The sequence below is a fragment of the Chionomys nivalis genome, chromosome 13, assembly GCF_950005125.1.
Source record: "Chionomys nivalis chromosome 13, mChiNiv1.1, whole genome shotgun sequence".
NCBI classification, from domain to species: Eukaryota; Metazoa; Chordata; class Mammalia; order Rodentia; family Cricetidae; genus Chionomys; species Chionomys nivalis.
The window spans coordinates 51536485-51561611 of NC_080098.1; the positions used below are offsets into that span (position 1 = coordinate 51536485).

General features: G+C 39.9%; 1 protein-coding gene across 7 annotated transcripts in view; it reads left to right on the forward strand.

Annotated features, from left to right (window-relative positions):
* Window positions 1-2226: 2226 nt before the first annotated feature.
* Window positions 2227-25127, forward strand: part of Prpf4b (pre-mRNA processing factor 4B) — a 33617-nt gene continuing 10716 nt past the window's right edge. For all 7 annotated transcript variants that reach the window (XR_009058187.1, XR_009058186.1, XR_009058189.1 and 4 more), the window contains exons 1-11: window positions 2227-2390; window positions 9623-10816; window positions 12556-12729; window positions 15864-16019; window positions 17375-17456; window positions 19088-19298; window positions 20330-20403; window positions 21906-21996; window positions 22590-22737; window positions 23899-24036; window positions 24656-24809. Coding sequence is in view for 1 of the 7 variants with exons in the window: in XM_057787350.1 (XP_057643333.1) it covers window positions 2350-2390; window positions 9623-10816; window positions 12556-12729; window positions 15864-16019; window positions 17375-17456; window positions 19088-19298; window positions 20330-20403; window positions 21906-21996; window positions 22590-22737; window positions 23899-24036; window positions 24656-24809 (2463 nt within the window). In the remaining 6 variants the exon portion in view is untranslated. The remainder of the gene's footprint in view (window positions 2391-9622; window positions 10817-12555; window positions 12730-15863; window positions 16020-17374; window positions 17457-19087; window positions 19299-20329; window positions 20404-21905; window positions 21997-22589; window positions 22738-23898; window positions 24037-24655; window positions 24810-25127) is intronic.

The following is a 25127-nucleotide window of genomic DNA, read 5'->3' on the forward strand; positions in this document are numbered from 1 at the left end:
GACTGGTGCTACACAGATTATTAGAGATGGGTTGATCAGGATATGAGAATTAGCCAGTAAGGGCTAGAGCTAATGGGCCAAGCAGTGTTTAAAAGAATACAGTTTGTGTGTTGTTATTTTGGGGCATAAGCTAGCCAGGCTACCAGGAGCTGGGGCGGCAGGAACACAGCCCGCAGCTCCCACTACAACCAGCCAGCCCCCTTGTTTTTTCTAAACACTGTTCTGTTTTTCTTTATAGTTATAATAGCGCAAAAACTGATACAATCTAGATATCTAGTAACAAGAAAAACAATGCAGCTAGATGTTTGCCAAAACAGAATGACATAAACATTGAGAGCTATCACATCAGAGAGCAAACTATGTCATTGTGAACACAAGTGTGAGAAAACTAAATATTTCACATAGGAAAAGACTAAAAATAAACCGACATATTCTTATTTGTTCAATGTGGGTAACGGAGGGAGAGTTTTCTTTACTTTGCGTTTGCCCCGTTTTCATAAATGCACCAGAACTGCTTCAAAACAACAAAAAGCTAAATTAAGACAGGAGGCATGATGCCTCCTCATGCATGTTAACATCAGTTTGGCGTCTTCCCACAAAACTCCAAATTCCAACTCTAAAGTCAAGTGCTGTCCACTTGGCTGGCGTTCTACATCCTTCAAAGACATCTGGAAACTACAAGAGTCAAAGGAGTTTACGATGCCCGTAATTTGTTGGTAGTCTGTCACAATGAGCCTATTAAGAGCTTACTGGGATTGATGACTATCCGCCTTTTAGAAGGTACGAGTTTACTAGCTTTCCACTGGAATAAACTTAACTCAAAGATATTTTCCAATTATTTCAGGAATGTACATCTCGTTAAAAATAATACTCGAAGCAAGAACAGGTGGCAGGAAAAGATGAAGCGTTCACAAAGACGCGCTTGCCTCCAAAGTCTCAACTTTTTGCACTGTCTGCCCGCGGTGCCCCAAGCGTTGTCTCCAGTGTCACTGAACAGGACCGGAGCTCTACAGGAGGGAACTTGGGGTCCGCAGGGAAGCGCAGAGGGCAGAGGCAATCTCCGCTGCTGCTTCGCTGACGTCGCAGGCCAGGAGGCGGAGACGCGCTGGGCAGGAGCCCGGAACTGGCACAGCCTTGCTAGACCAACCCGCCTCCGTACTGTGGCAGCAGCAATGACCGCGGCCCTCTTTGAACACGCCCACGCGTTTCCCAGGACGCACGCACGCCTGCGTCTTTCTAGGTGCCAAAGACTTCCGGGAAGCTGGTGCGGAGCCTTGGAGCGTTCACTTCCGCCCCGCTCCGCGGAAACTGTGGCTATGGGTCCGGGCGTTCCGATACCAGGGATCCCGAGGCGGAAAAAGTACTAGAAGGAACTGTTTGGTTTGTCCGCCACTTTGTAAACGTTTCCTGAATGGTTAATGTTTGATTCACCTTTACTAACTGTTAAATGAAACAATATGGAATGTTTTAATCTTCTCTTTCGCTCCCAAACTGATAATAGCATGGAAATGAATTTGGTGGAAAAAAAAATCTTCAAAGGAAAAATTTTGCCAAAAATTCCCTGACTGCTTTATTCTGCTCTTTTTGTTTGGTTCTAATTGTTCGTTTTCAAGACAGGGTTTCTCTGTAGCTTTGGAACCTGTCCTGCCCTGGAACTAGATGTTGTAGACCAGGCTGGTCTTGAACTCACAGAGATCCGCCTGCTTCTGCCTCCTGAGTGCTGGGATTAAAGGCCGCCTGGCTTTATTCTATTTTAAGAAAGGTTTACGTAAATCTGAAATTGGTCACAGTTCGGTAACGGACAGCGTCCGTTATTTATCTTTTACTTATCCCTTCCAAAACCAGAAAGCTTAATTTTCATATAAAGCAAACCACAAAGAACATATGGTCAAAAGGGGACCTGGGGGAGATCCTGGTGCTTTAAAAGCTTTGGGCTAATCAATCAACAGCAGTAAGAGACACAGAGGTATTTTCACCCACTTCTGGGCCCCATCAAGAATCGGCTCCCAGAGATGCACGCCCAATAATACCAGCATCCCACCCCTTTGCTCCTTACTCTAAGTTTCTACGCGGAAACACTCAGCTTCCCTAAGGGGCGTCGCTCAAGTTAGAAAGGCCTTCGTCCCCGCTCGGCCCGCCCCTAGCTCAGGAAGTGACGTCAAGACGCGCCTGGTCCCGCCCCCGGAAGTAGGGTTTTTCTATCCGGATTCTTAGCGCGGACTCGGAGCGCTGCTTTTCTCTACGTGCTTTGCACATGCGCGACTGCTTTTCCCTTCTTCCTCGGCTTCCACTGGCGCCCACGGTTCGCGGAGCCGCCGGTAGCGCGGCGGAGAAGTGGGGAAGTTCAAGATGGCCGCCGCGGAGCCCCCGTCGCTGCGGGAGCAGCCGGAGTAAGTGGACCGTGCGGGGGGAGTGGGGGCGCCGAGCCCGCGGGCTGCCGGCCGGGAGGCGGAGGCGACCTGCGCGACGGGCGGGAAAGTTCAGGCCTAACGGCGACAGCCAAACTTTGCCTTTCCGCGCGCCGTGGGTGGTGCGGTGGGAGGCGTGGGAGCGGCCCCGGCTTTGCTGCCCGTGGGGCCGCGGCTGTTGGGGCGCCAGCAGCGCGGCCTGCTGCGCGTCGTTGCCCTGGGAGGCGGCGGCTCGAGCGGCCTCTACAGGTCCAGTTCGCGTGGCGGCTGCGGCTGCCCTGAGGTCGCGCCTTCGTGCTCCTCCCTCGGGGACGGTGGAGTTCCCTGGGCTCGACCCTCGGCGACCTCTGCGTGGGGGAACCGAGGGACAGTGGCGGCAGGCAGACCAAGCCCTACTTTGCTAACGCGTCCCCTAACGCTGCGGTCCGAGACGGAGGTGCTAGGGTCGCACTTTCCGACTGTCTCGGAAATTGTCTATGCTAGTGAAGTCCTTCGCCCTCTCCTATTCTGCCATAGCCCGGTATTTCTCTGCCCATTGGCAGCTTATTTCCAACTTCCAAACTTGAGGCAAAGTAAGGTACACTTCCTGGTTTTTGAGGCCTGACAGTTTTTGCCCTAGTTTATTGCCTGTTCTAAAGACACATGGGAGAAATGTTGAGAACTGTTGCTACGTCTAAACCATTCTAGTCTGTGTTTATAAGTAAGCTAACGCAGAAGTTGTTGAGACCAAGTGAAAACGTATCCTCGAATAGGCAAAGGCTAGCCGTTGCTTAAATAAGAGCAGTGGTTTTATTTTTCCTTCGTGTTTATGCTGGAAAATTTAACTTAAAGGAGAATGGCATTGAAGACAGTGTTGCAACAGAACCAACCCCACACATACCCACCCACACACACACCTGCACTATCTAGGGTTTCCAGCCTCTCTAGGAAAGCGTTTAATCCTGTCTCCAGCAAGTTGTGATAGAGGACGGCTTTGCTGCCAGATAAACTTGACTTCTTTGCTCAGAGTCTAGTCCTGGGTTCCCCTGTCATTTGCTTTACTCAGCTTGACAGAGAAGTCAGCGTGGTTTTTGTTTGTTTGTTTTGTTTCTTGTTTTTTATTAAGTGTGTTTTGTTGTGACAGTTTGGCTTAGCAGAGAACAGATAGGGTTTTAACTAGACACAGCTTATTGTTTCTCATAGAGGTCCTGGTGTGGCAGTTACAGGATGTCAGGTCAGTACAATGGGTGTCTTCGTCTGTTCTAGTAATCTCAAAAGTTCCTAGTATTATGTCCGTTTATTTAATTTGAAGGTAGAGTTCATTTTGAAGATGATTCAGCCCTATGATATTTGCACGATTAAATAATACTTTAGTTATAAACATGCATTTGTTTTAGGCTCTGGCAACTGCACATAACACTGGGGGTAGTCTTTAATTTGCCCTCCCTTCCCCCACAGAAATTGTGTAAATGGAATATTTTTTTCTGTGCTCTATTTTCACTAATTTGAAAGTAATGAAGAAAGTGACAGTTTGCTATGAAAGCAGGCACTATGTGTGCTTCTGGCCATAGTGCTCAGTGTCTAAATGGCTTCTAGATACACTGATTAGCTTGTAGTTACAGGGAGACTATTCAAATAGAAAATTAAGAAAGAATACATATGTTACATAGTTTAAAAATTCCTCAAAGAGCTTTTGTGTAATTGCCTGTACATTTGTCAGCTTCTTTAGTTTAGCTTTTTAAAAAAAAATCTATTTGTGGTCACTAGTGACAAGGTACTATTCAAATCATTCAAATAGTAGCTCATTAATTCTTTTAACAATACTACTGAGGTAGATGCTGTTATTGCTGTTTCTTTTATGGGTGATGAAACTAACAGAAAGGTAGTTTGCTCAAGGTCACATTTAAATTTGTGCAGTCTGGTTTTAAAGACTCCTTTTTGACTGTGACCCCTTTTCAGTTTTGCTTAAGGTTGAAATATTTTTTTTGCTAGTGTCCCAGAAAGATCCTTGTAGGGGCGAAGAGGAATTAAGGATCAAACTCGACCCTTTTGCACATGTTAATAAGCAAGTACTTTACTCCTGAGCCACATTCTCAGCCTGAGATTATTGAGAAGGGCCTGGTACTAGGAGTGAACTCAGCCTCACGTATGCTAGCCTAAGTAAGCACTCTGCCACAGAGATGCACTCCACCCACATGAGGGTTGGCTGTGTCCTTCAGACCAGCCTCCCAAGCATGCCCTACCATTCCCAGCTAAGATGTGTTTTTGATGTAATTCATTAAAATTTAATCTCTAAAACATGATTTGGAAGCTAAATCTAAGACTAATTGGTCTTTGGGACCCATTCTAGCTGATATATACATCAATTCTGTTTTTAAAGTATTTCGGTTTGTAAGAGAAGTCGTTTAACGACTTCCTTTACATTCACTCTGCTTAACATTAATATATATATTTTTTAAGAATTGTCTCTTTAAAAAACAATTGTCTAGCTTGCTTGTCTCTAATGGATAAGCTGAATCCTTCCAGTAATAAGACTATCCTAGCTGGGCAGTAGTGGTGTATGCCTTTAATTCCAGCACTCAGGAAGCAAAGGCAGGATCTCTGAGTTCGAGGCCAACCAGGGTTCACAGAAACTCTGTCTTGAAAAGCCACAAATTTTTAAAAAGGAAAAAAAGAATATCGATTGATAACAAGGCATGATGTTGTAAATATTTAATCCCAGCTCTAGAGAGGCTGGTCTCTCTTGAGTTCCAAGCCACCTAGGGCCATATAGTGAGACCCTGTCACAGACAGTCTGTCTTTGATCTGCTCATGGTGGTGCATGCTTATAATCCCAGTTAAGTGGGTAGCTGAGGCGGGAGGAATGGCAGTCCCAAGCCAGCCTGGTTGCATTGTGATAACCCCACCTTACCCTGCCCTTGTTTTCTGGGAGAAAGTCTGTGAAAAACAAAGGTAAAATAACACTTGTGCTTGGTGATTAATGACTTCATGTTATTTTGAAGTTTTTCCATGTTGGTATTTATTGTGCCATATCCTCTCAAGACGTAGGTTGCTTACAGGGTAAAACTTAACAAATGCACACAAATTTCAGATTCAGCTTTGTTCCTGGATATTATGAATAAATGTTAACTAGTACTTTGTAGTAGGCTGTCAGTAAATACTTGTTTGCACATTTGTTACATTGTGAAACAGCTGTAAAGAATAGATTTCCGTGTACGGGATTTATGTAGTCTCTGTTGTCCATGTACACGATCCAAGAAATTATCACCAGCAGCCTTTTACTAAGCTTTAAGAGAAAGCCATTGATAATGAACCTGCTTTTTCTTTTTCTTCTTCTTCTTCTTTTTTTTTTTTTTTTTTTTTTGATTTTCAAGACAGGGTTTCTCTGTAGCTTTTGGTTCCTATCCTGGAACTAGCTCTTGTAGACCAGGCTGGCCTTGAACTCACAGAGATCCGCCTGCCTCTGCCTCCCAAGCGCTGGGATTAAAGGATTAAAGGCGTGCGCCACCACCGCCTGGCATGAACCTGCTTTTGATACTTTATTTATATACCAATTTCTTTTACTTATTTATATACCAATTTTTTTTTGTTGTTGTTCCAAGATTTGACACATGCCAGGCACTATACCACTAACATGCCCCTGGAACCATAAACTGTGACACTTGTTTGTTTTGAAAGATCAACTGTAGAAGTTAGCAGTTTGCTGTCTGGGTGGATTATTTTAGTTAACACTGTCCCAAGGTAACATTTGTTATCAGGAAATTATAATTTGTAAAATTGTAGATTTTTTTTTAAGCTAGATAAAATGTCACTGTTTCTAGTGGAACTTATTTCATACATAAAGTTAAAGGCTATACTTAACATTCTATTTCCACCATTGAAAAACAAAACAAAAAACCCAGGTGTTTGGGGGAGGAAATGGGTAAATTTGAATCACTTAGAGTATTGCATATTAAGTACCAAGGAGTAAGTACTATGTGTGCGCATAGAAATCTTCTAGGGAGCACTCTGTGCTAAGGAAGCAAAAGCAGGACCATGTAATTACTGTGATCACATTTCGTGTGAATTTAATCTAATTGTCCCAACAAGCCTATGATTTGTCTGTTACTGCTACCTAGATTTTATAGCTGGAGAAATAGCATTAGAGGAGCACCTTTCCCCGGGTTACAACACCTGGGTTGTGTTGGGGGCACTTAGAGTCAGGTAGCTTGATTCTAGAATCATTCCCTTTTGATGGTATTCCTTTAGTGAATTAATAACCACCCAGTCATCTTCACAGAGTATGTTTGAATAGGTATATATGTCTAATATGTATACAATAATATCTAGCTGGGGGGGACAGTTCATGCTAAATACTGTTACAAATAAGCATTTAATATCTTTTTAGGTAGGTAGAGTTGTTTTCCCCTTCTGAACTTATAGATACTTTAAATTTGCCAAATTGTAGTCCCAGCACTGGGCACACAGAAGCAGGTGGATCATTTGAGGCCAACCTGATCTACTAAGCAAGTTCCAGAACAGCCAGGGCTACACAGAGAAACCCCATTTCAGGGTTGGGGTGTGGGGGTCCTTGTCAAATCCTTACTATAGTACAGTAATGGGACCAAGTTTTCACTGCAGCAATCTAGCTTGGGGATTGTTTGTTTTCATTTTAGAGCAGTTTTATGTAGTATGATTTATAATTACTTTCATGACTAAAATTCTTTACTATGAATTTTATACTTGTATAAAGTAATTTTTTACTTGTATTTTATACAAATTTAAAATGTGTATTAAATTACCTTTAGAAAGATTAGTGCAATTTTTCTTGAACCTTTCCCCCTTATCAAGAGTCAAGGAAAAAAAATTGCGATTCAGGGGACCAGCCTATGTTTCTCCTGAGCCGGGCGGTGGTGGCGCATGCCTTTAATCCCAGCACTTGGGAGGCAGAGGCAGGCGGATCTCTGTGAGTTCGAGGCCAGCCTGGTCTACAAGAGCTAGTTCCAGGACAGGAACCAAAAAAGCTACAGAGAAACCCTGTCTCGAAAATTTAAAAAAAAAAAAAAAAAGACTATGTTTCTCCTGTATCATCTCATATTCTACTAGTAAGAGATGAATACATACTAAAACCCGGCTCATCGTAGGACAGTGTCTTCTGCATATCTCTTCAGTACTTTAACAGAAATTGAAGTTGTAGATTCAGGGTTCCTTTTGTCTGAACTGTGTAATGGCTTTGTGCCTTCCCTGCCTTTGTTGTTGTCGGCTGCTACCTTCTCACTCAGAAATACTCTTGTCTCCCTCGCCCCTACCAAGTTATTGAGAACGGAGGCCTGCCAGAGGAAGAGACTGTGTCCCCATGTCCTGTACAGTCCCCAGAATGGTGGTTCCTTTCTAGGTAGCTCAGCCATCCCATTAACCTCGCAGTTCCTGTGCCTTTGGGTTCTTGTTCTGGCTCAGTCTCTTCTAGAACTGCATACACTTTGTCACCTCGGGTCTTCCACAGGGTTGGCGCATTGACCACAGGTATCTGTGTGTGATTTTCTCTATATGACTGCCTTGTGCTACCTGCTTTCTCCATTCCAAGTGCTGTTTCTCCACATTCTTTCCTCACTCTCTAGAATACTGTTACTGCGCCTTTAGTTTTTAGCCCAGACTCCTTCTCAGTTACCATCTTTTCTTTACCGTGCCCACTTAACAGATGGATTGGATTCTCGCCCTCCACACACACACACCTTCCTACCCCTGTGATCTACAAAACACCCTTTTCGTCTATTCTTAAAAAATAGGTTTAAGTGACCTTTCCATGTTCAACACCCCCTTGTTTGTGTCTTTTGTTACTGGTACTTCTCTAGTGTTTTGTGTGGTGTCCTTTCCTTGAGGGAGGCAAATGTGTCCTTGCACATTTTTATTTTCTGGTCGGTCACCTTGCTGAAAATCTGTTTATAGTAGTAGGTCATTTAAAAATGTTCAGGACTGACTAATAGATTCATGATTCTTCCTTTGCAAGAAACAAACAAAACCTTACCCAGAAGCATTAGGAATATATCATTGGAGGCACACAAACTGTACCTTCCTCCAAATTAGTGTGGTGGACGGAACCCAAAACTATCCTAAATTCACCCTTGGTCCCATCTTGTAGAAAGCGGTGGTGAATTGCTTTCAAAGGGAGATGATACATGCTTACTGGTTGTCAAAGCTGTGACCTTTGGCAGGATTGGTGCATTCAATGTTATTTCATTTAGAATGTTTTGAATTTACAGTGGCTGTGCTGGGACACAGCCCATGTAAGTCAAGAAGCATCTGCAGTGTTGTCGAGGCTGTATTTAATCTGGAATTGCTGAACACTAAGCCTTGATAAGTTGAGAGTCAGACTTTTTCAATAAAATGCAAGCATTTAAATAAAATGCAGAACATGCCTTAGTTCATTCTTTTTTGCATCCACCTGTGAATATGAACATAATTTGGGATAACAGTTTCTATTGGAAATTCATAGAGAGCGGATAATTTGTTGAACAAATACTAGATGAAATCCTGCAATGTTTCTGGTATTAGACTACTGTTGACCTCCAGATTGTCCTTCCTTGTGGTTGTTGTAGCTAGTCAGCTACAAGCCAGGAGTCCTCACTCTTGGCTAGTTCTCTGAACTCTTAGCCCATCGGGATTTGTTCATATTATTACTGTCATCTTGAGAAACTTCCAGTGCACACTGACTGCTTATTTGAGGTAGTCAGTAATAGCCTTGAGATTTTTTTCTTTCAAGAGGGGATGATTTAGTGAGATGTTCACTAGTAAACTGCTAGGCTTATTGTAGAACCAGCAAGTTTTCTGAGTGTCATGCTGACGAGATTAGCTTCCCAGTATGTCAGTACCTATGCTTTATGAAAACAGAAAGTGGGCCTTTTGTTTAAGTTTGTGTGAGAAATGCTTGTTTAAAATCAAATTACTGGAGTTTCTATGTAACTAAAATTCATGGGATTTTGTTGTTGCTGGTTTGGATTTTGTTTCAGTTAAATGATTTTTTCTTAAAGCCATACTCCATAATACTTTTAGTTTTTTAATTAAACTATTAAAAACAAATTGTTGTATCTCTACCATCTCAGCACTTATCATACGCCTCCTTTGAAATAAAATATCTGAAACTTAACAACTTTTAGTGACTAATGTGTTACATTGATCGATCATTTTATCTTTACTGTTGTTATAACTGAACACTGAATGAATATTGTGGTTGTTAAATGTGTTTCATACATTTATAGAATGGATGATGGTGATAATTCTGAAAAGAGTGTAAATGAAGAAAATGGAGAAGTATCAGAAGACCAATCTCAAAATAAACACAGTCGTCACAAAAAAAAGAAGCATAAACACAGAAGTAAACATAAGAAACATAAACATTCCTCAGAAGAAGATAGGGATAAAAAACATAAACATAAGCATAAGCATAAGAAACGCAAAAAAGGAGCTGTAGATGCCTCTGACAAAGAAGGCCTCTCCCCTGCAAAAAGAACTAAACTTGATGACTTAGCTTTGCTGGAAGACTTGGAAAAACAGAGAGCTTTGATTAAAGCTGAGCTTGACAATGAGTTAATGGAGGGAAAGGTCCAGTCTGGAATGGGGCTCATTTTGCAAGGCTATGAGTCTGGCTCTGAAGAAGAAGGAGAGATTCATGAAAAGGCAAGAAATGGAAATAGGTCCAGTACCAGGTCTTCCAGTACACGGGGGAAACTTGAAATTACGGACAACAAAAATAGTGCAAAAAAACGAAGTAAAAGCAGATCCAAAGAAAGGACTAGACACAGGTCGGATAAAAGGAAAAGCAAGGGCGCTGTTGACATGGTAAGAGAGAAAGCAAATAGGAGCAAGTCCAAGGAGAGGAGAAAATCCATAAGTCCGTCCAAAAGAAGCAAATCTCAAGACCAAGCAAGAAAATCAAAGTCCCCTACCCTTAGACGGCGGTCCCAAGAAAAGATTGGGAAGGCCAAATCTCCTACTGATGAGAAGATTAAGATTGAAGATAAAGGTAAAATAAAAGATAGGAAGAAATCACCAATTGTAAATGAAAGAAGTCGAGATCGATCTAAAAAATCCAGGTCTCCAGTTGACCTAAGAGATAAATCCAAAGACAGAAGGTCAAGGTCCAAAGAGCGAAAGTCAAAGCGGTCTGAAATTGACAAAGAAAAGAAGCCAATTAAGTCTCCTTCAAAAGATGCCTCTTCAGGGAAGGAAAATAGGTCACCCAGTAGAAGACCTGGCCGGAGTCCCAAAAGAAGAAGTTTATCTCCAAAACAGCGAGACAAGTCAAGAAGAAGTAGGTCCCCACTTCTCAATGACAGACGGTCTAAGCAGAGTAAATCGCCTTCTCGAACTCTGTCTCCAGGTAGAAGGGCCAAGAGCCGATCCTTAGAAAGAAAGCGAAGAGAGCCAGAGAGGAGACGACTTTCTTCTCCAAGGTAACCTGCTTAGGAAACATTTCATGCTCTTTACTAGTGCTTTATATTTTAAAGGGAAAATAGAGTATGATGGTAATTTTAAATGAGAAAGTGATTAGTTTCATAACTTTAGTGTAACTTCATTAGTTATATTAACGCTGAAGTGTTTTATAGTAATTTATGTGTTTTATGAATAGTTTGGTGACCATTTCTTTCAAATTCTTGACTTAATTTAGCCTCAGATTTGTTCAGTCAACGATTTAAATTGAAGCAGTTTACTAAATCTGCATGGAATTATTTTAGCTCACTGGAGGGGGGGGTGGCCCTTCATAAACTCTCTTTTTAGAGGAGGGTGTTGAGGCATGGTCCCATGATGTAGATGTGACTGGCCTCAAGCTTAGTGTTCTCACTTGAGTCTTCTAACTTCTGGGTTTACATGTGTGCCCCACTACGCTAGCCCTAAGCTAGTAGATTATACAACCAAAGGAATGATTTATTAGAACCATAGAATGAAATTTGGGGAAAATGGAAGAGGCTTTTTAGAAACTAGTTTATTGTGTATATAGGAATTGTGTATTTGAAATTATCTGATCTGCCAGCTTTTATTTAACTAAAAAGATGTTGGGTTCTAAAGATGGCATGAATTCTTAACTATTTATTCATTGCTATTAATATTAATATGTTCATGTAACTATAAGTTAATCTTAAAATTAAATCATCACATTCTGAGAACTCTCAGGAGTGTTTTCAAGAGACTCATTATTATTCTTCACTTCTGAGTAGCCTTATAGTAAACACCTCCCCTTTTCCTCAGCACTCTGCTTGGATTGTCTTATCTGAAGTATTTTAGTCGTCCCATTTTGCTTGGAGTTCAGTAGGAAATTCTGAAAGTTTTATAAAAGACCAAACTTATGTATTTGGAAGAACCCCCTTTTTAATCATGATAAGGTCAAATAATACAGAAGCCTATTAAATAGTCTTTTGCCTCCCCATCCCTCTAAGCCTCTTCCAATAAGTTTGTATCCTGCTAGCCCACGTCATAAGCACATTATAGTTGAATATAAGTGCTTTCTTATAAATGGAGTCTGCAAATTATCTCAAAGTACAAATGGTATACTATTTTTTGAAACATGCTTTGGTGACAGTATATAGGTCATTTTTTTTATATTATAACCATAGTAAGTTACAGTGTAGCTGTTCTGTGTTTTGCTGATGAATGTTAGATGGGTTTGTTTTTCACTATTGGAAACAGAGGTTCTGTTGGTTATATTTGAAGCTTCTTTGTAGAATATTCCCAAGTGAATTTGTCCAGTCTCTATATATACAGTTGTATCTTAGAAAATTTTACTTAACTCTGAACTCTCACATGTTCCAAGGCACAAACACACACACATATATAATAAATAAAATAAGATTTCTTGACCACAGAAATATCAATATATAGACACTTCAAAATGAGGAAATAGATTATTATAAGCCAGTTAGGCAAATTTCCTTTGAGTTGTACGTCTAAAATTAGAGTTTCTTTTTAACATGAATACCCTTTAATTCTTAAATTTTGAGGTCATGGGAAATACTTTCATTATATGCCTTCTGTAACACCACAATGCCAGTGTGGTCATCTGATTTTAAATGCTAATTCAGAATAAATTAATCAGAGTTACTCTCTTTAAGTTTGTAAATCTTATGCTCTTTACATGTTGAGAGGATTCTTTTAGTTTGTTCTATTTCTGTCTTAACCTCCATTTGTTTCCCTTAAGAACACGGCCTCGAGATGATATTCTCAGTAGATGCGAACGATCAAAAGATGCTAGCCCCATCAATAGGTGGTCTCCAACCCGAAGAAGAAGTAGGTCTCCCATTAGGAGGAGATCCCGTTCCCCGTTGAGACGCAGCAGGTCTCCAAGACGAAGAAGCAGGTCCCCTCGGAGAAGGTAAATATAAAGGACAAATGTTATTGTCTCGACTTGTTCACCTTTGACTCTTTGAAATTTTAGTTAGCTGCATTGGCAGGTTTTCCCATAGACCATTTTTCTCTGAAACATTTTTGTTGATCCCATAGCCACCTCCTGCCAGCATGTGATATTGCACACGGTTTTCTTTAGTGCAGTTTCCTTTGAAATTCATGCAAGCCATAGGTCTTCAAGAACTCAGTTACGGGGCTAGGGAGATGTCTCAGTTGCCTTTCCAGAAGACCCAAATTTGGGTCTCATCATTCATGTCATGTGACCAAAACCACTTGTAACTCCAGCTCCAAGGGATGTGACCAAAACCACTTGTAACTCCAGCTCCAAGGGATCCAGTGCCCACTTCTGGTTTTCCTGGACACATACATACACATGGTATTCATGAATACAGGCACACATAAAAGGAGTCTTTAAAATTGATAATACCTAGATTTTTTTTTTAAACTTGTAGCAAGACCTTTTTTAAAAAAGCAAGGTTGTATAAGTAACTTGATTTTTGGTTAGGATTTCTGACTAAAACATTTCAACTCATTGTTTGAAAACATTTTATATAAAGTGTATTTACAGGTTGATAAGAAAAGACTTAAAATCCGTGCATGCATTAACCTGAACTTAAGCATAAATGAACATTCTTTTGTCAACCTTTAACGTCGTTTGAATGGGAAGACAGCACACTAAAGGCTTACCTTAAAACCACTTTTTCATGTTTCTGATGATTTACTTCTTAAAACTGTCTTCCTAGAAATGGGAATGCATAAAAGTGCTTCCGCTCAGTGTAAGGTTTCTGTCTTTGCCAAGTTTGTGTGCGCCAGTGTGTACAGTTGTGATCTCCTTCCTACACAGACTCGGGCAGGTGGTATTCCTGCTGCTGTCCTCTTGACCACTTTCTTTCTTCTCAGTTGTAGATCCATTTTCTGTTCGTAGTGTCATCTTGTCGTGTGTGCAGGTGTCCAAGATGCCCAGAGGGCATTGGCTCTCTTGGAACTGGAGTTAGAGGCAATTGAGTCACAGCAAGTTGTGAGCTTCCTGATGTGGATGCTGAGAACTGGATCTAGGTCCTCTTTAAGGACAGTAAGCTGGGCTGGAGAGATGGTTCTGTGCTAAAGAGCCCTGGCTACTTTTTCAGAAGACCTGGATTTGGTTCTTGGCACCCACATGGTAAATTACAACCCTCTCCTTCTCCCCCCTCCCATAAATAAATGGATTGATTAATATTATAAAATTTAAAAAGAAAACCTTAGGTTTGTCTTTACTGTACCTAGTAAGCAGTAGTGTGCCTTTAAATTGATTTTATTAAAACATAGCTAGGCCAGTAGGGTGGGAAGAGGTGCTTGCACAAAGCTTAAGTTTAATCCTCAGATGCTACAGGGTGTCAAATAAGTAGCTCTTGAGAGTTGTTTTCCACTCATGTGCCTGTTAGACATGTACACATGAAGGTGTAAATAATGTTTAAGACTTCATAAAGTAGCATTCTCTGGGAAGTATGAAATTATGAGGTCTGACAGGCACACCTAGTCACCACAGTCTAGAGAGAGAAGGTTCTACCTCTTTGTTACCAGCATCTCCTTTGACTCCAGTTCCTAGCGACCATCTGTGTGTTCTGTCCTTGTAGTTTCGACTTAGGTTTTATAGAAACCATTTTATGCTCTTGGGGAGTTTATGTAATTAGTAATACACTTAAAATGCATAGCTGGCATAAACAGCTTAGAGAACAAACGTTGAGACCCAAAGAAAACCTTATTTTTACTATATTAATGTATGGCCAGAGAGATGGTTTAGTGGATAAGAACACTCTAATAGCATGAAAACCTGAGTTCAAATCTCCTGTGGTGATACTTTGTGTATGTTTTAACAAATGAAGCTTGCCTGAAGATCAGAGTGTAGAGCTAAGCCACTAGAGACCAGGCAGTGGTGGTACACATCTTTAATTCCAGCACTTGGGATCATATGCCTTTAGTTCCAGCACTAGGGAGGCAGAGACAGGAGGGCAGTATAGTCTGAGGCTTGGTGGAGACAGCTGAAGTCTGAGGATTGTCCCTGCAGTCAGAGGACGAAGTCTGCAGAAACAGTCTGAAGACAGGATAGCCCCTTTGGTCTGAACATTGGTAGAGGTAAAAGGTCTCCCTAGTGGCTGCCTGCTCTGCTTCTCTGATCGTCAACATTAATCCCTATATCTGATTCTGGGTTTTTATTATTAATACCAGTTAGAATTCGTGCTGCATTCTCATAACTCAGATAAAAAGCTGAGCATGGCTATATAAGCGTATGACTCTGGCATTTCGGGGACAGACAGGTAAATCCTGAGTGCTGGCCACTCCAGCTAAAAAGGCAAGTTTCTCACATCATAATGAGATTCTCTCTCAAGAATTTAAGATGGAAGATAATAGAGAAAGACATCCTGCTCCCTTTTCTGCATTCTTACACTCTCACATGCATCTACATAAGATAACATAACACATGTATCTAGTATGGACCAGTACTGAGTCACAACTTTGGTGCTGGTAAATATTGATAGTGTAGCTCAGTGGTAGAGTACTTGACTTGCACACACACTCTCCAGAACAACCAGAGAAACAAGAAACAAATATTTGTTTCCATTTAGCTTAACTCCATATTCATGAAGAAAAAAAAGAATATGACAGGTTTTATTAACTATGTTTTAGTTGTTGAAATTTTTAAGTGAGGGGCCAGAGAGGTTCCTCTAGAGCAATTGGTGCTCTAGCAGAGGACCTGGATTTGGTTCCTAGCAACCACATGGTGGATCACTGTTGTATGTAACTCAAGTTCAGGAGATCAAATGCCCTTTTCAGGCCTCTGCAGGTATCAGTTATACACATACATACATTTAGGCCCTCACAAACACAAATCTTTAAACCAAATTTTTAATGACTCTGGGTCAGCCTCCTCCCAAGTGCTGGGATATATGTTGTGCCACCATGCCTGTGCACTTTTCTTCAATAGACTAGTTTTTGGAGATAGGTGGGTTTCCAGAAAAAGAAAGTCTCCCTTTATTCTTCCCTACACATGTATGCCCTTCGCTTACCTTAATTGATACTTTAACAAACACTTAACTTATTTGTTCTTTTTTTTGCTTCAAATAGAGATAGGGGTCGAAGGAGCAGGTCTCGCTTGAGAAGAAGATCTCGGTCACGTGGTGGTCATAGGAGAAGGAGCAGAAGCAAAGTAAAGGAAGATAAATTTAAAGGAAGTCTTTCTGAAGGAATGAAAGTTGAGCAAGAATCTTCATCTGATGATAAGTAAGACTGGAACTACGCCCATTTCATGTGTCTAGTATAGGAAATGTACTAGATGATGTAGATGTACAAGAGATCTTTAATTTCTACCTGAGTGACATAAGTGAATCCCTAATTTCATGCAGAATTTACAAGCTAACCTTTTGTGGTCATTAGGTAGGCTTATGGCATAGATAACACTCTGATTTTAGGGGTTCTGATTTGTCTAGATTGAGTTGAATGTTGGGCCATCATTTTAATGAGTCTTCCTTTTGTTTTTATTGGAACAGACAAGTTTAGGGGAAGACTTCTACAAAGTTCAGACTTTTCGGCTTGTCAGATGTTATGTGGTTTTCAGTTGGATAGTTGTTAGTGTGTCTGTTAGAATGAGATAAACACTTCAGTGGTGTTTCTCAAGTGTTAGAAATGTTTTAAAGTTTCTATAAGCACTATCTCCAAATCAAAGCTAATTAGTTGGGTATTTCTCACTAGCACTTCTTGCCCCCATTGGAGACATTTTGTTGGTGTCTGAAGACATTTGATTGTTACCTTGTGTTAGAAGACCCAGAATACTAGATCTTGAATACCCAGGCTAATTTCACCTCACAAAACAACCCATCCCCTAAATCAGTAGTGCTTGGGTTAAGAAACCCCAACTGGTTCTGTGACTGAGGAAGATGGGAAAGAGAAGAGTTCTGCATTGAGCCTGACACAGTCACAGTGCACTTCTTAGTGTCATGAACTACTCAGCAGACGCTAAGCATTCAAAGGACAGCTATGCTTACGAGGTCCTAAAGTTTGGGGGTACCACTAAAGAACATGTGGGTGAATATTCAGAATATGGACATTCAGAATAGTGTGTTGGATATTGAACCTTATTGCCCTTCTGAAAAGAGTCAAGTGTTTGCATGAATACTTTTTTTTCTCTTTGTGGTTTTTTTTTGAGACAGGATTTCTCTGTGTGGCCCTGGCTATCCTGGAACTCATTTTGTAGACCAGGATGGCCTTGAACTCAGAGATTTGTCTGCCTCTTCTGGGATTAAAGGTGTGTACCACCACCACTATCCAGCAGACCATGAGCGTTCTGTGATCTAGAAAAAAATAACAGCTTACTTGTTCCAACTTTTCTTAAAGAGGTGAGAAAACTCAGATCAAAGCAGGAAAAGAACTCTTTCTATGTTTCTGTAGAGATCCTTCTTGTTTTCTAGTTTTCGTGCCATGAACAAGGTGAGGATAAAGTTTGCTAGGCTTCCGTCAGGCAGCTGAGAGTCGGACCAGCAGTGATGGCTCAGACTGTGGCTCCAACTTTAATTTTTAAATATTCGAGTGAACAGTTTGGGAATCTGCAAAAATGTATGAAAATATTTTTTTTTTTAAAGCCTTGAAGATTTTGATGTAGAGGAAGAAGATGAAGAGGCGCTAATAGAACAGAGGAGGATACAGAGGCAGGCAATTGTACAGGTATGTGATGTGTAAATGGACGTTTCCTGTTCCAGGAGTCACTTCCTGGTTACTGAATAGAGGCTTATATTAATTGTAAATGCTCAGCCAGTAGCTCAGACTTGTTACTAGCTTTTACACTTAAATTAACTCATAATTCTTACCTATGTTTAGCCATGTGGCTTGATAACTTTTCTCAGTATGGCATTCTCATTTCGCTTCTCTGCATTTGCCAGTGACTACTGACTCCACCCTTCATCTTCCCAGAATTCTCCTAGTCTGGTTCTGGTGCTCAATCTCTTCCTGCCCAGCTATCGGCCAGTCTGCTTTTTATTAGCCAATGAGAGTAATACATATTCACAGTATGTAGGAAAAGATTGTTCCACAGCAGTGGTGTTCCTTCTAATGCCTAGTACTCAGAGGAAAAAAGATTTTTAGGTTGAGCACAGAAGGGGAATAGTAACAGTAACCAGATCACTAGAAGAGCTTCTACATTTGTGACACTTGCATTTCTTTAGTTACTAGAGCTGACTGTTTGGTTTTACATAGAATTGTGATATATGTAAAACATGAAAATTCTTATAGGATATATTGTAAATTCATTTAGCAAAATCAATGATCTGTTACTATACAAAAAGCAGTTTAGTATCTAAAAAGATAATGGCAAGGTTTATAATTGGAAATTTTATTTTTTTGCACGTATGTTGTGTACATGTACACGCGTCATGGCATGAGTATGGTGTATGGTGGTGCTGTGGATTATTTGGAAGGACTTGGTTCTGTGTGTGTGTTCTAGAAATTGAACTTCGGTTGCCAGGCTTGGTGGCAATTAACTTTTACCCACTGTGCCTTAGTTGCCAACCCATAATTGGGCTTTATATGAAAGTTGAATAAGAAAGGCATTCTGCTCGGGTGTTAGCAGTCACAAAGTAAAACAAACCACATATCTTTTGCGGTCCTGAGACAAAATCCTGGTACTATTTTTGGGGCCATTGGGGACAACAATCCTCATAAAGTGTCTCAGGACAAAGACAAGAGCAGCCATGGCAGCTCACATGTAGCAAATGGTAAGTCAGGAAACCAAGGAAAGAATCAAATGCAGAAGAAGCAAGATAGACCCGGAAAGTTTTTAATGGCATTCTGGTAAAGTCTTTATTAAGCCCATACCCCTGAAAACTTGGTTGAGCCTGTTTTGTTCTTGGCCAGATTCAAGATCCCTTATCTGCAACCCTTGCCGGATGAGATTCAAAACTTAGACACTTTTGAATGTCAAACAGTATTATGGGATGTATCTGTGTACACCACTTAGAGCCACCTGAGGAATCTAAAATAGATCCTGTGATCAGCACATTAATATTTCTAAAATGAGATATGTGAGTAGTCAAACCAGTGGGTAAAGAGCAATGAAAAGTATAAATTCATATAGTCAGGTCAGGTTTACCACCTGGTGAAAGTACACCAAACACAAATACTTTTCAGACTTGGTGAAATTTGGAATTTTGTAAGAATTGTGCACCTGATGCAAGCCAGGTATGGATGTCTTTGTTGTTTTAGCATTTGCATGATTCCCAGTGTCTTAATGCAGCAACTTTTGAAAGTCATATATTTAGATAATTTGTTTTATGAAGCTCATGTATCTATTGTTATTACAGAAATATAAATATCTTGCTGAAGATAGCAATATATCTGTGCCATCTGAGCCGAGCAGCCCCCAGAGCAGCACGAGGTCACGATCGCCTTCTCCAGATGACATCTTGGAGCGGGTAGCTGCTGATGTAAAAGAATATGAGCGAGAGAATGTTGACACCTTTGAGGCCTCAGTAAAAGCCAAGCATAATCTAATGACGGTTGAACAAAATAATGGTTAGTGTCTTAATGATGCTTTTCTCTGGTTTTAGCTGTATAACCTTATAATGATTAGATTTGAGGGAAACTAAAAGGGAGTAGGAATATTGTACTTACATGCTTTTTAGCTTATTTTGTGTATATGTGTGTGTGTGTATGGTATGGGTTTCATGGGCAGGCCAGGGGACAACCCCAGATTTTATTTCTCCGGCTTCATTCATCTTTTCTTGAGACAGATCCTCTACTGTCTTAGAGCTTGCTGCGTAGGCCAGGCTGGCTCACCAGGGCATCCACCTGTGTTTGTTTTCCTAGTGTTGGGATCACAAGTGCAGCTATGACACCTTGCTTTTTTATACAGGCTCTGGCAAAACAAGGACTCCATTGATTCTCATTTCTTGTTAAGGGTGTCTGTGTTTTATTCAGTCATCTCACTGATGTGTGTGGATTATGTCCAGTTGTGGCTACCCATTGGATACTAATTTAGTAACGCTGTATATCAGGTTGTTTTCAGTGCTAATCCACAGAGTTTTGGAATAGTTTCCTAGTAAGCCAATGTGTAAGAAGTAAAGAAAGTTTGATTAATACTACTAGTTGTTCTGTTGACTTAGGTTTTAGTTTCTATTTTCATTTCTCAAGTATTAGTGTGATCCCTGGATCAGGAGTGGATTCTTTGCGTGTGCTCTTGCTGTATATTGTTAGATTCTCTTCTTTCTCTCAAGTTATGTCATCTCACCATTCCATACACCAAAGTCTTATTAATATAGTGTTGTCTTCTAAATAAGAAATTAAGGGTAACTACATTTTAATCCAAGATTATTTTGTAGTAGCTGTTAACTTATTTATTTAAACTGACAGTGGCTAAAGTTGATGTTAGTCTTTCTGATGTGTACTTGTAGATTTTTATATCAAGTATTATGAGCTGCTTTTCAAATACTGGTTGAAAGTCAGTGTGAAAAAGGAAAAGATTTGATTAATACTACTGATTTTTCTGTTGACTTAGATTTTAATTTGATTTTATTTCTCAAGTATTAATGTATATTTCGTTTAAGGTTCATCTCAGAAGAAGCTTTTGGCACCTGATATGTTTACAGAATCTGATGATATGTTTGCTGCTTATTTTGATGTGAGTAATTTTAAGTCAGTACTTAGGAAAAATTCTGTTTAACTAGTGTATATGAGCAGTTACAGAGAGAAATGAAGTTCTCATTGACAAAGTAAGAAAACATCTGAACAGGCTATGTGAATAGCATTTCAAAACCAAAGTGTACTAATTTTGTACCTCCCTGCGGCCTAAACTGTTAGTTGTTAAAAGGTAAGGTGTACAACAGAAGTATTATTAGAGAACTTTGCCAGAGTTCTCTATCCAGAAGCCTAAATGTGCAGTACTTGTCTGCATGTATGTACATACCCCACTTCAACACGTGAACAGGAATATATGCGTGTGTTAGATACCATGGGGAGTTAGTTAACTGACCTTAGTTACTAGTTGGTTTTGTGTGTGTGTGTGTGTGTGTTTGTTTGTTTTGTTGTAATGTTTAACAATGCCATTTTATTGGAAGTCTTGACTACAAATACAGCTGAAAGTCTGGGGCCATTTTCAGTTTATATTTAAAGGATCATAAGAAATTCAAGGCCTTAGTAAGAAGAAATAGAGAGGATATAACAGGAAATAAAAATGAGGTAGAATAAACAGTGTGTGAGACCCTGAAGACACGATAGGCCTAAGTAATCTGCAGTGCATCACAACAGGCACACTAGAAGAACATGAGATGAATATTGTCCTCATTGAACTATCAGCACCTATCATTTGCCTAGATGATACTTTGTGTTCCCATTCTATTACTATAATGAAATACCTGGACAATTAATCGTAAAGGGAAAAGATTTATTTGGGTTCCGATCTGTAATCAGCTGGCAGCACATCATGGCAGAAGTGGATGGCAATAAAACTGCTCGTGGTCAAGAAGGGGAAGAATACAAGAAGGATTTTGTGTCTCAAAATCTTTGAACTTATGCTAGGTGATGGCTCTTTAAAAGATTCCACTGCCTTCTGGCAGTGCCACATGGGAAACCAAAGTCTTTGTCACAAAGACTTGGGAGTGTAGGTTGGGGTGTCTAATAACCAAACTATGACATCATTGCAGGATCTTCTGGGTACCATGGAGAATAATATAGAATAGGGTTCTTTACAAATACTAGATAGATGTTGTTATTTTTAATTTTCCACACAGACTCAACCTAGAGCAGTCATTGAATGTTAGTATATTTCATGCCCGTGTCGTAAGGGTACAAATGTCTCTAGACAAGGAGGCAGAGAAAGGAATGTTGGGAATCAGTAGGCATTGTTGGACACTGTGATAGTTGACAAGTTATGTAGGACTTTTTCTAGTCTGTCTCACCAGCTAAAGGAAACCAGATCTGATTTTTAATTTTTGTTGTCATTTTTAGTACCCTAATCATACCCCGAAAACTTGGAAATCTTGAATGTTTTCCCTGGTGTTAAGATATAAGACATTTGGTAATTATATTCTGGGCTACCTAATGAAATGTTAGTTTTGCCATTTCTTGTTACTAAGGAGGTTTACAGTCACCCAGCAAGCACTCATGTTGCCTCCCTCATTTCAGAGTGCTCGTCTCCGTGCTGCTGGCATCGGGAAAGATTTCAAAGAGAATCCCAACCTTAGAGATAATTGGACAGATGCAGAAGGCTATTACCGTAAGTTTGCATTTCTCATCAGCTTTAAAATTCATTGTACAGTTCCATAAAAGCACACTGTTTGGTATAATCACACATTGTTCAAGTCTCAGTAGAAAAGTGTGGCACAACTAGTCATGGCATAATGAAGTTTTGTTATATTCCAGTCAGCAGCCCAGAAGAAGCATTACATATTAATTAAAGTAAAGCTAAGTTTGTGTGTAGATAATTTCAGCTGTGAGTGAATCCTTTAGAGGAGAGGTCTATCGCGTGACAACAATCTTTACATTGTAAGTCAAGAGAGCAGCATGCAGAGGAACTCAGGTGCCAGTCACGGTGTTTGTCATGCAGTGTTACAGCTGAAGATACTTCGGTGAGCATGTTTATAAAGTTGCCAGCAGTTGGTGGGAACTCTTAGAATTGTCTGAAATAGGCATGCAGCTTCTTTCACATTTTGAAAAGATGACCAGCAGAGACCGTGACTGATTTTTTTTTTTGCATTGTGTATTGGAAACAGTGGAGATTTGATCCAGTTTTTAAATAACTTCAATGTGTTAATAACTTTTTGATTTTGTTTTTATAGTCAAACTTTTAACTTTTAAATTTGGTTTTAGGTGTGAACATTGGGGAAGTCCTAGATAAGCGTTATAATGTTTATGGCTACACTGGGCAGGGTGTGTTTAGCAATGTTGTACGTGCCAGGGATAATGCAAGAGCCAATCAGGAAGTGGCGGTAAAGATCATCAGAAACAATGAACTCATGTAAGTAACTGAACCCAAAACAACAGGAAAACACCTAAACATGAATCTTTGGGGGAAAAAAAATGAAATTTTTGTCCTGGCAATGTAGAAGGGATGCATGGGCAGCCCATATATGGCAGTTCTGTTGAACTTGTCATCAATATTGGGTTTCAGGGTCTAAGTTGATGAGGATGACTAACCAGGCAGGTCTCTTGCTCAAGAGGGCATTAGATCAAGCCACCATGTCGTTGCTAAGAATTGAACTCAGGATCTTTGGAAGAGCAGACAGTGCCCTTAACTGCTGAGCTATCTCTCCAGCCCATGAATCTTCAAAGAGATTTTTTTTTTACTGTGTATTTTAATTTACAGCCATATCTTACATTTGATGATCTAGAACCATAGATTATGTTGAACTCATTTCAGTACCTACTCTGTACCAATATGTCCTTAGTTCTCCTGCTTTCCTTAATGCCGTGTCCTATTGTGACAACCTTAATCTAGAAGGAAGATATCAAAGTATATTGATTGCTGCTGACAGGAATTGTCTTTCATCTCTTGACTTTTTTCTTTCATGAGCAGAAGTAATTGCTGTACCCATATATTTAAATTTGTACCACACACTGAACTGGTAATAGAACCAGATTTTCACTGGCTTTTAAATGTTAGAAGTCTTAGAGATTTTTATTCAAGTCTTTGATTAAGCTTAGAGAGATGTGTTTGGTTTGGGAGGTCTGACCTGTACTGTAGACACTAAGATGTAGTTTATGACAGTTTACTGTCAGATTTTCATTAGCAAAGTTATACTTAGGAAGACATGCCCAATAGTTACGTTCTGAGAAGAACCAAAATAATATCAAGGTATTTTGAGATTTTTTTTTAAGTTTTTATCTTATGTGCACTGGTGTTTTGCCTGCATTTATGTCTGTATGAGGTATCAGATCTCTTGGAGCTGGATCACAGACAGTAAGTTGCCATGTGGCTGTGAACCCTGGTCCTCTGTAAGAACAGCCAGGGCTCTTAACCACTGAGCCATTTCTCCAGCCCCAAGATTTAAAAAAAAAAAAAAAATTAATAAGTTAAATATAACACTTAGTGTTACATGTGTTACAAATGGCATATCAGGCTGTATCTGAAAGATGTTACTCCTAAGTTCTTGTACCCTAATTTTCTTTTTCATTGCAGGCAAAAGACTGGTTTAAAAGAACTAGAATTCTTGAAAAAACTTAATGATGCTGATCCTGATGACAAATTTCATTGCCTGCGCCTCTTCAGACACTTTTACCATAAGCAACACCTCTGTCTTGTATTCGAGCCTCTCAGGTAAAGTGTCAAATTGAGCAATCAAGTGCACATGTAGTTATCTGCCTACCACCCTCATTCTGGGTAAATGCAGGGGAGATTTCGGGACTGCTTAGGGTTTTCCTGCTGGTTCTTTTCGTTAACCATATTCTCCTGAAAATCATCAGTGTGTAAAACATGAACTGATTGCTATATCAGGTATGTAACCTCAGGTACCATGCAGGTCAGCAGTAATGTGGCTTCCAAGTTGTGTTTTCAAGGGGGCCTTTCTTGAGTAAAGGAGGAATTACTATGTAGTATTTCTTCCTTTATTTTGAAAATCGAACTTTGTTGGGAAGCTGTACTATGGATATAATTGTTATTCTCTCAAATAATTTAGCAAACATTGGGGATAAGCTTTCTTAAGCAATTATATAAACTGTATTTTGCACTTGATTCTTTTTATTTTTTAAATAAAACAAAAACAAACTTTTTTTCATTTTACATACCAATTCCAATACCACTTCCTCCTTTCCTCCCATTTCCTTCACCTTTCCCCCACCCCATTCAGTTCTTTTTTTTTTTTTAATGTTTGAAAATACTTTTGCCTTTTGTATTTGATTTTTGATTCTGTTTTCTTTGATTTTTTCTCTCCTTAAAGTATGAACTTGCGAGAGGTATTAAAAAAGTACGGTAAGGATGTCGGTCTCCATATTAAAGCTGTGAGATCCTACAGTCAGCAATTGTTCCTGGCGTTGAAACTCCTTAAAAGATGCAACATCCTGCATGCAGATATCAAGCCAGACAATATTCTGGTAAGTCAAACAACTAGGTCAGCTTTGGTGTATGTCCACATCTCTTCCTGCTAATAACAGGACTACTGTTATATTGCAGAATAACATATTTTAACAGTATAATTCTGTGTATTAATAGCCCATTATGACCTAATTTGCCAAATTTTATCTTTTTTGAAATTGAACCATGAATTTCATAGAAAACTCTTGAGGGAAGAGGAAATGAATCGTCCCTTTTTAAAAATGTGTTGATGGATTTATAGTGTGCAGTAGTCCTAAGAATGATGGCAGTCATTTCCTTGAATAGCTGAAGACGACTGTGTAGTTTTGCTATGTTGA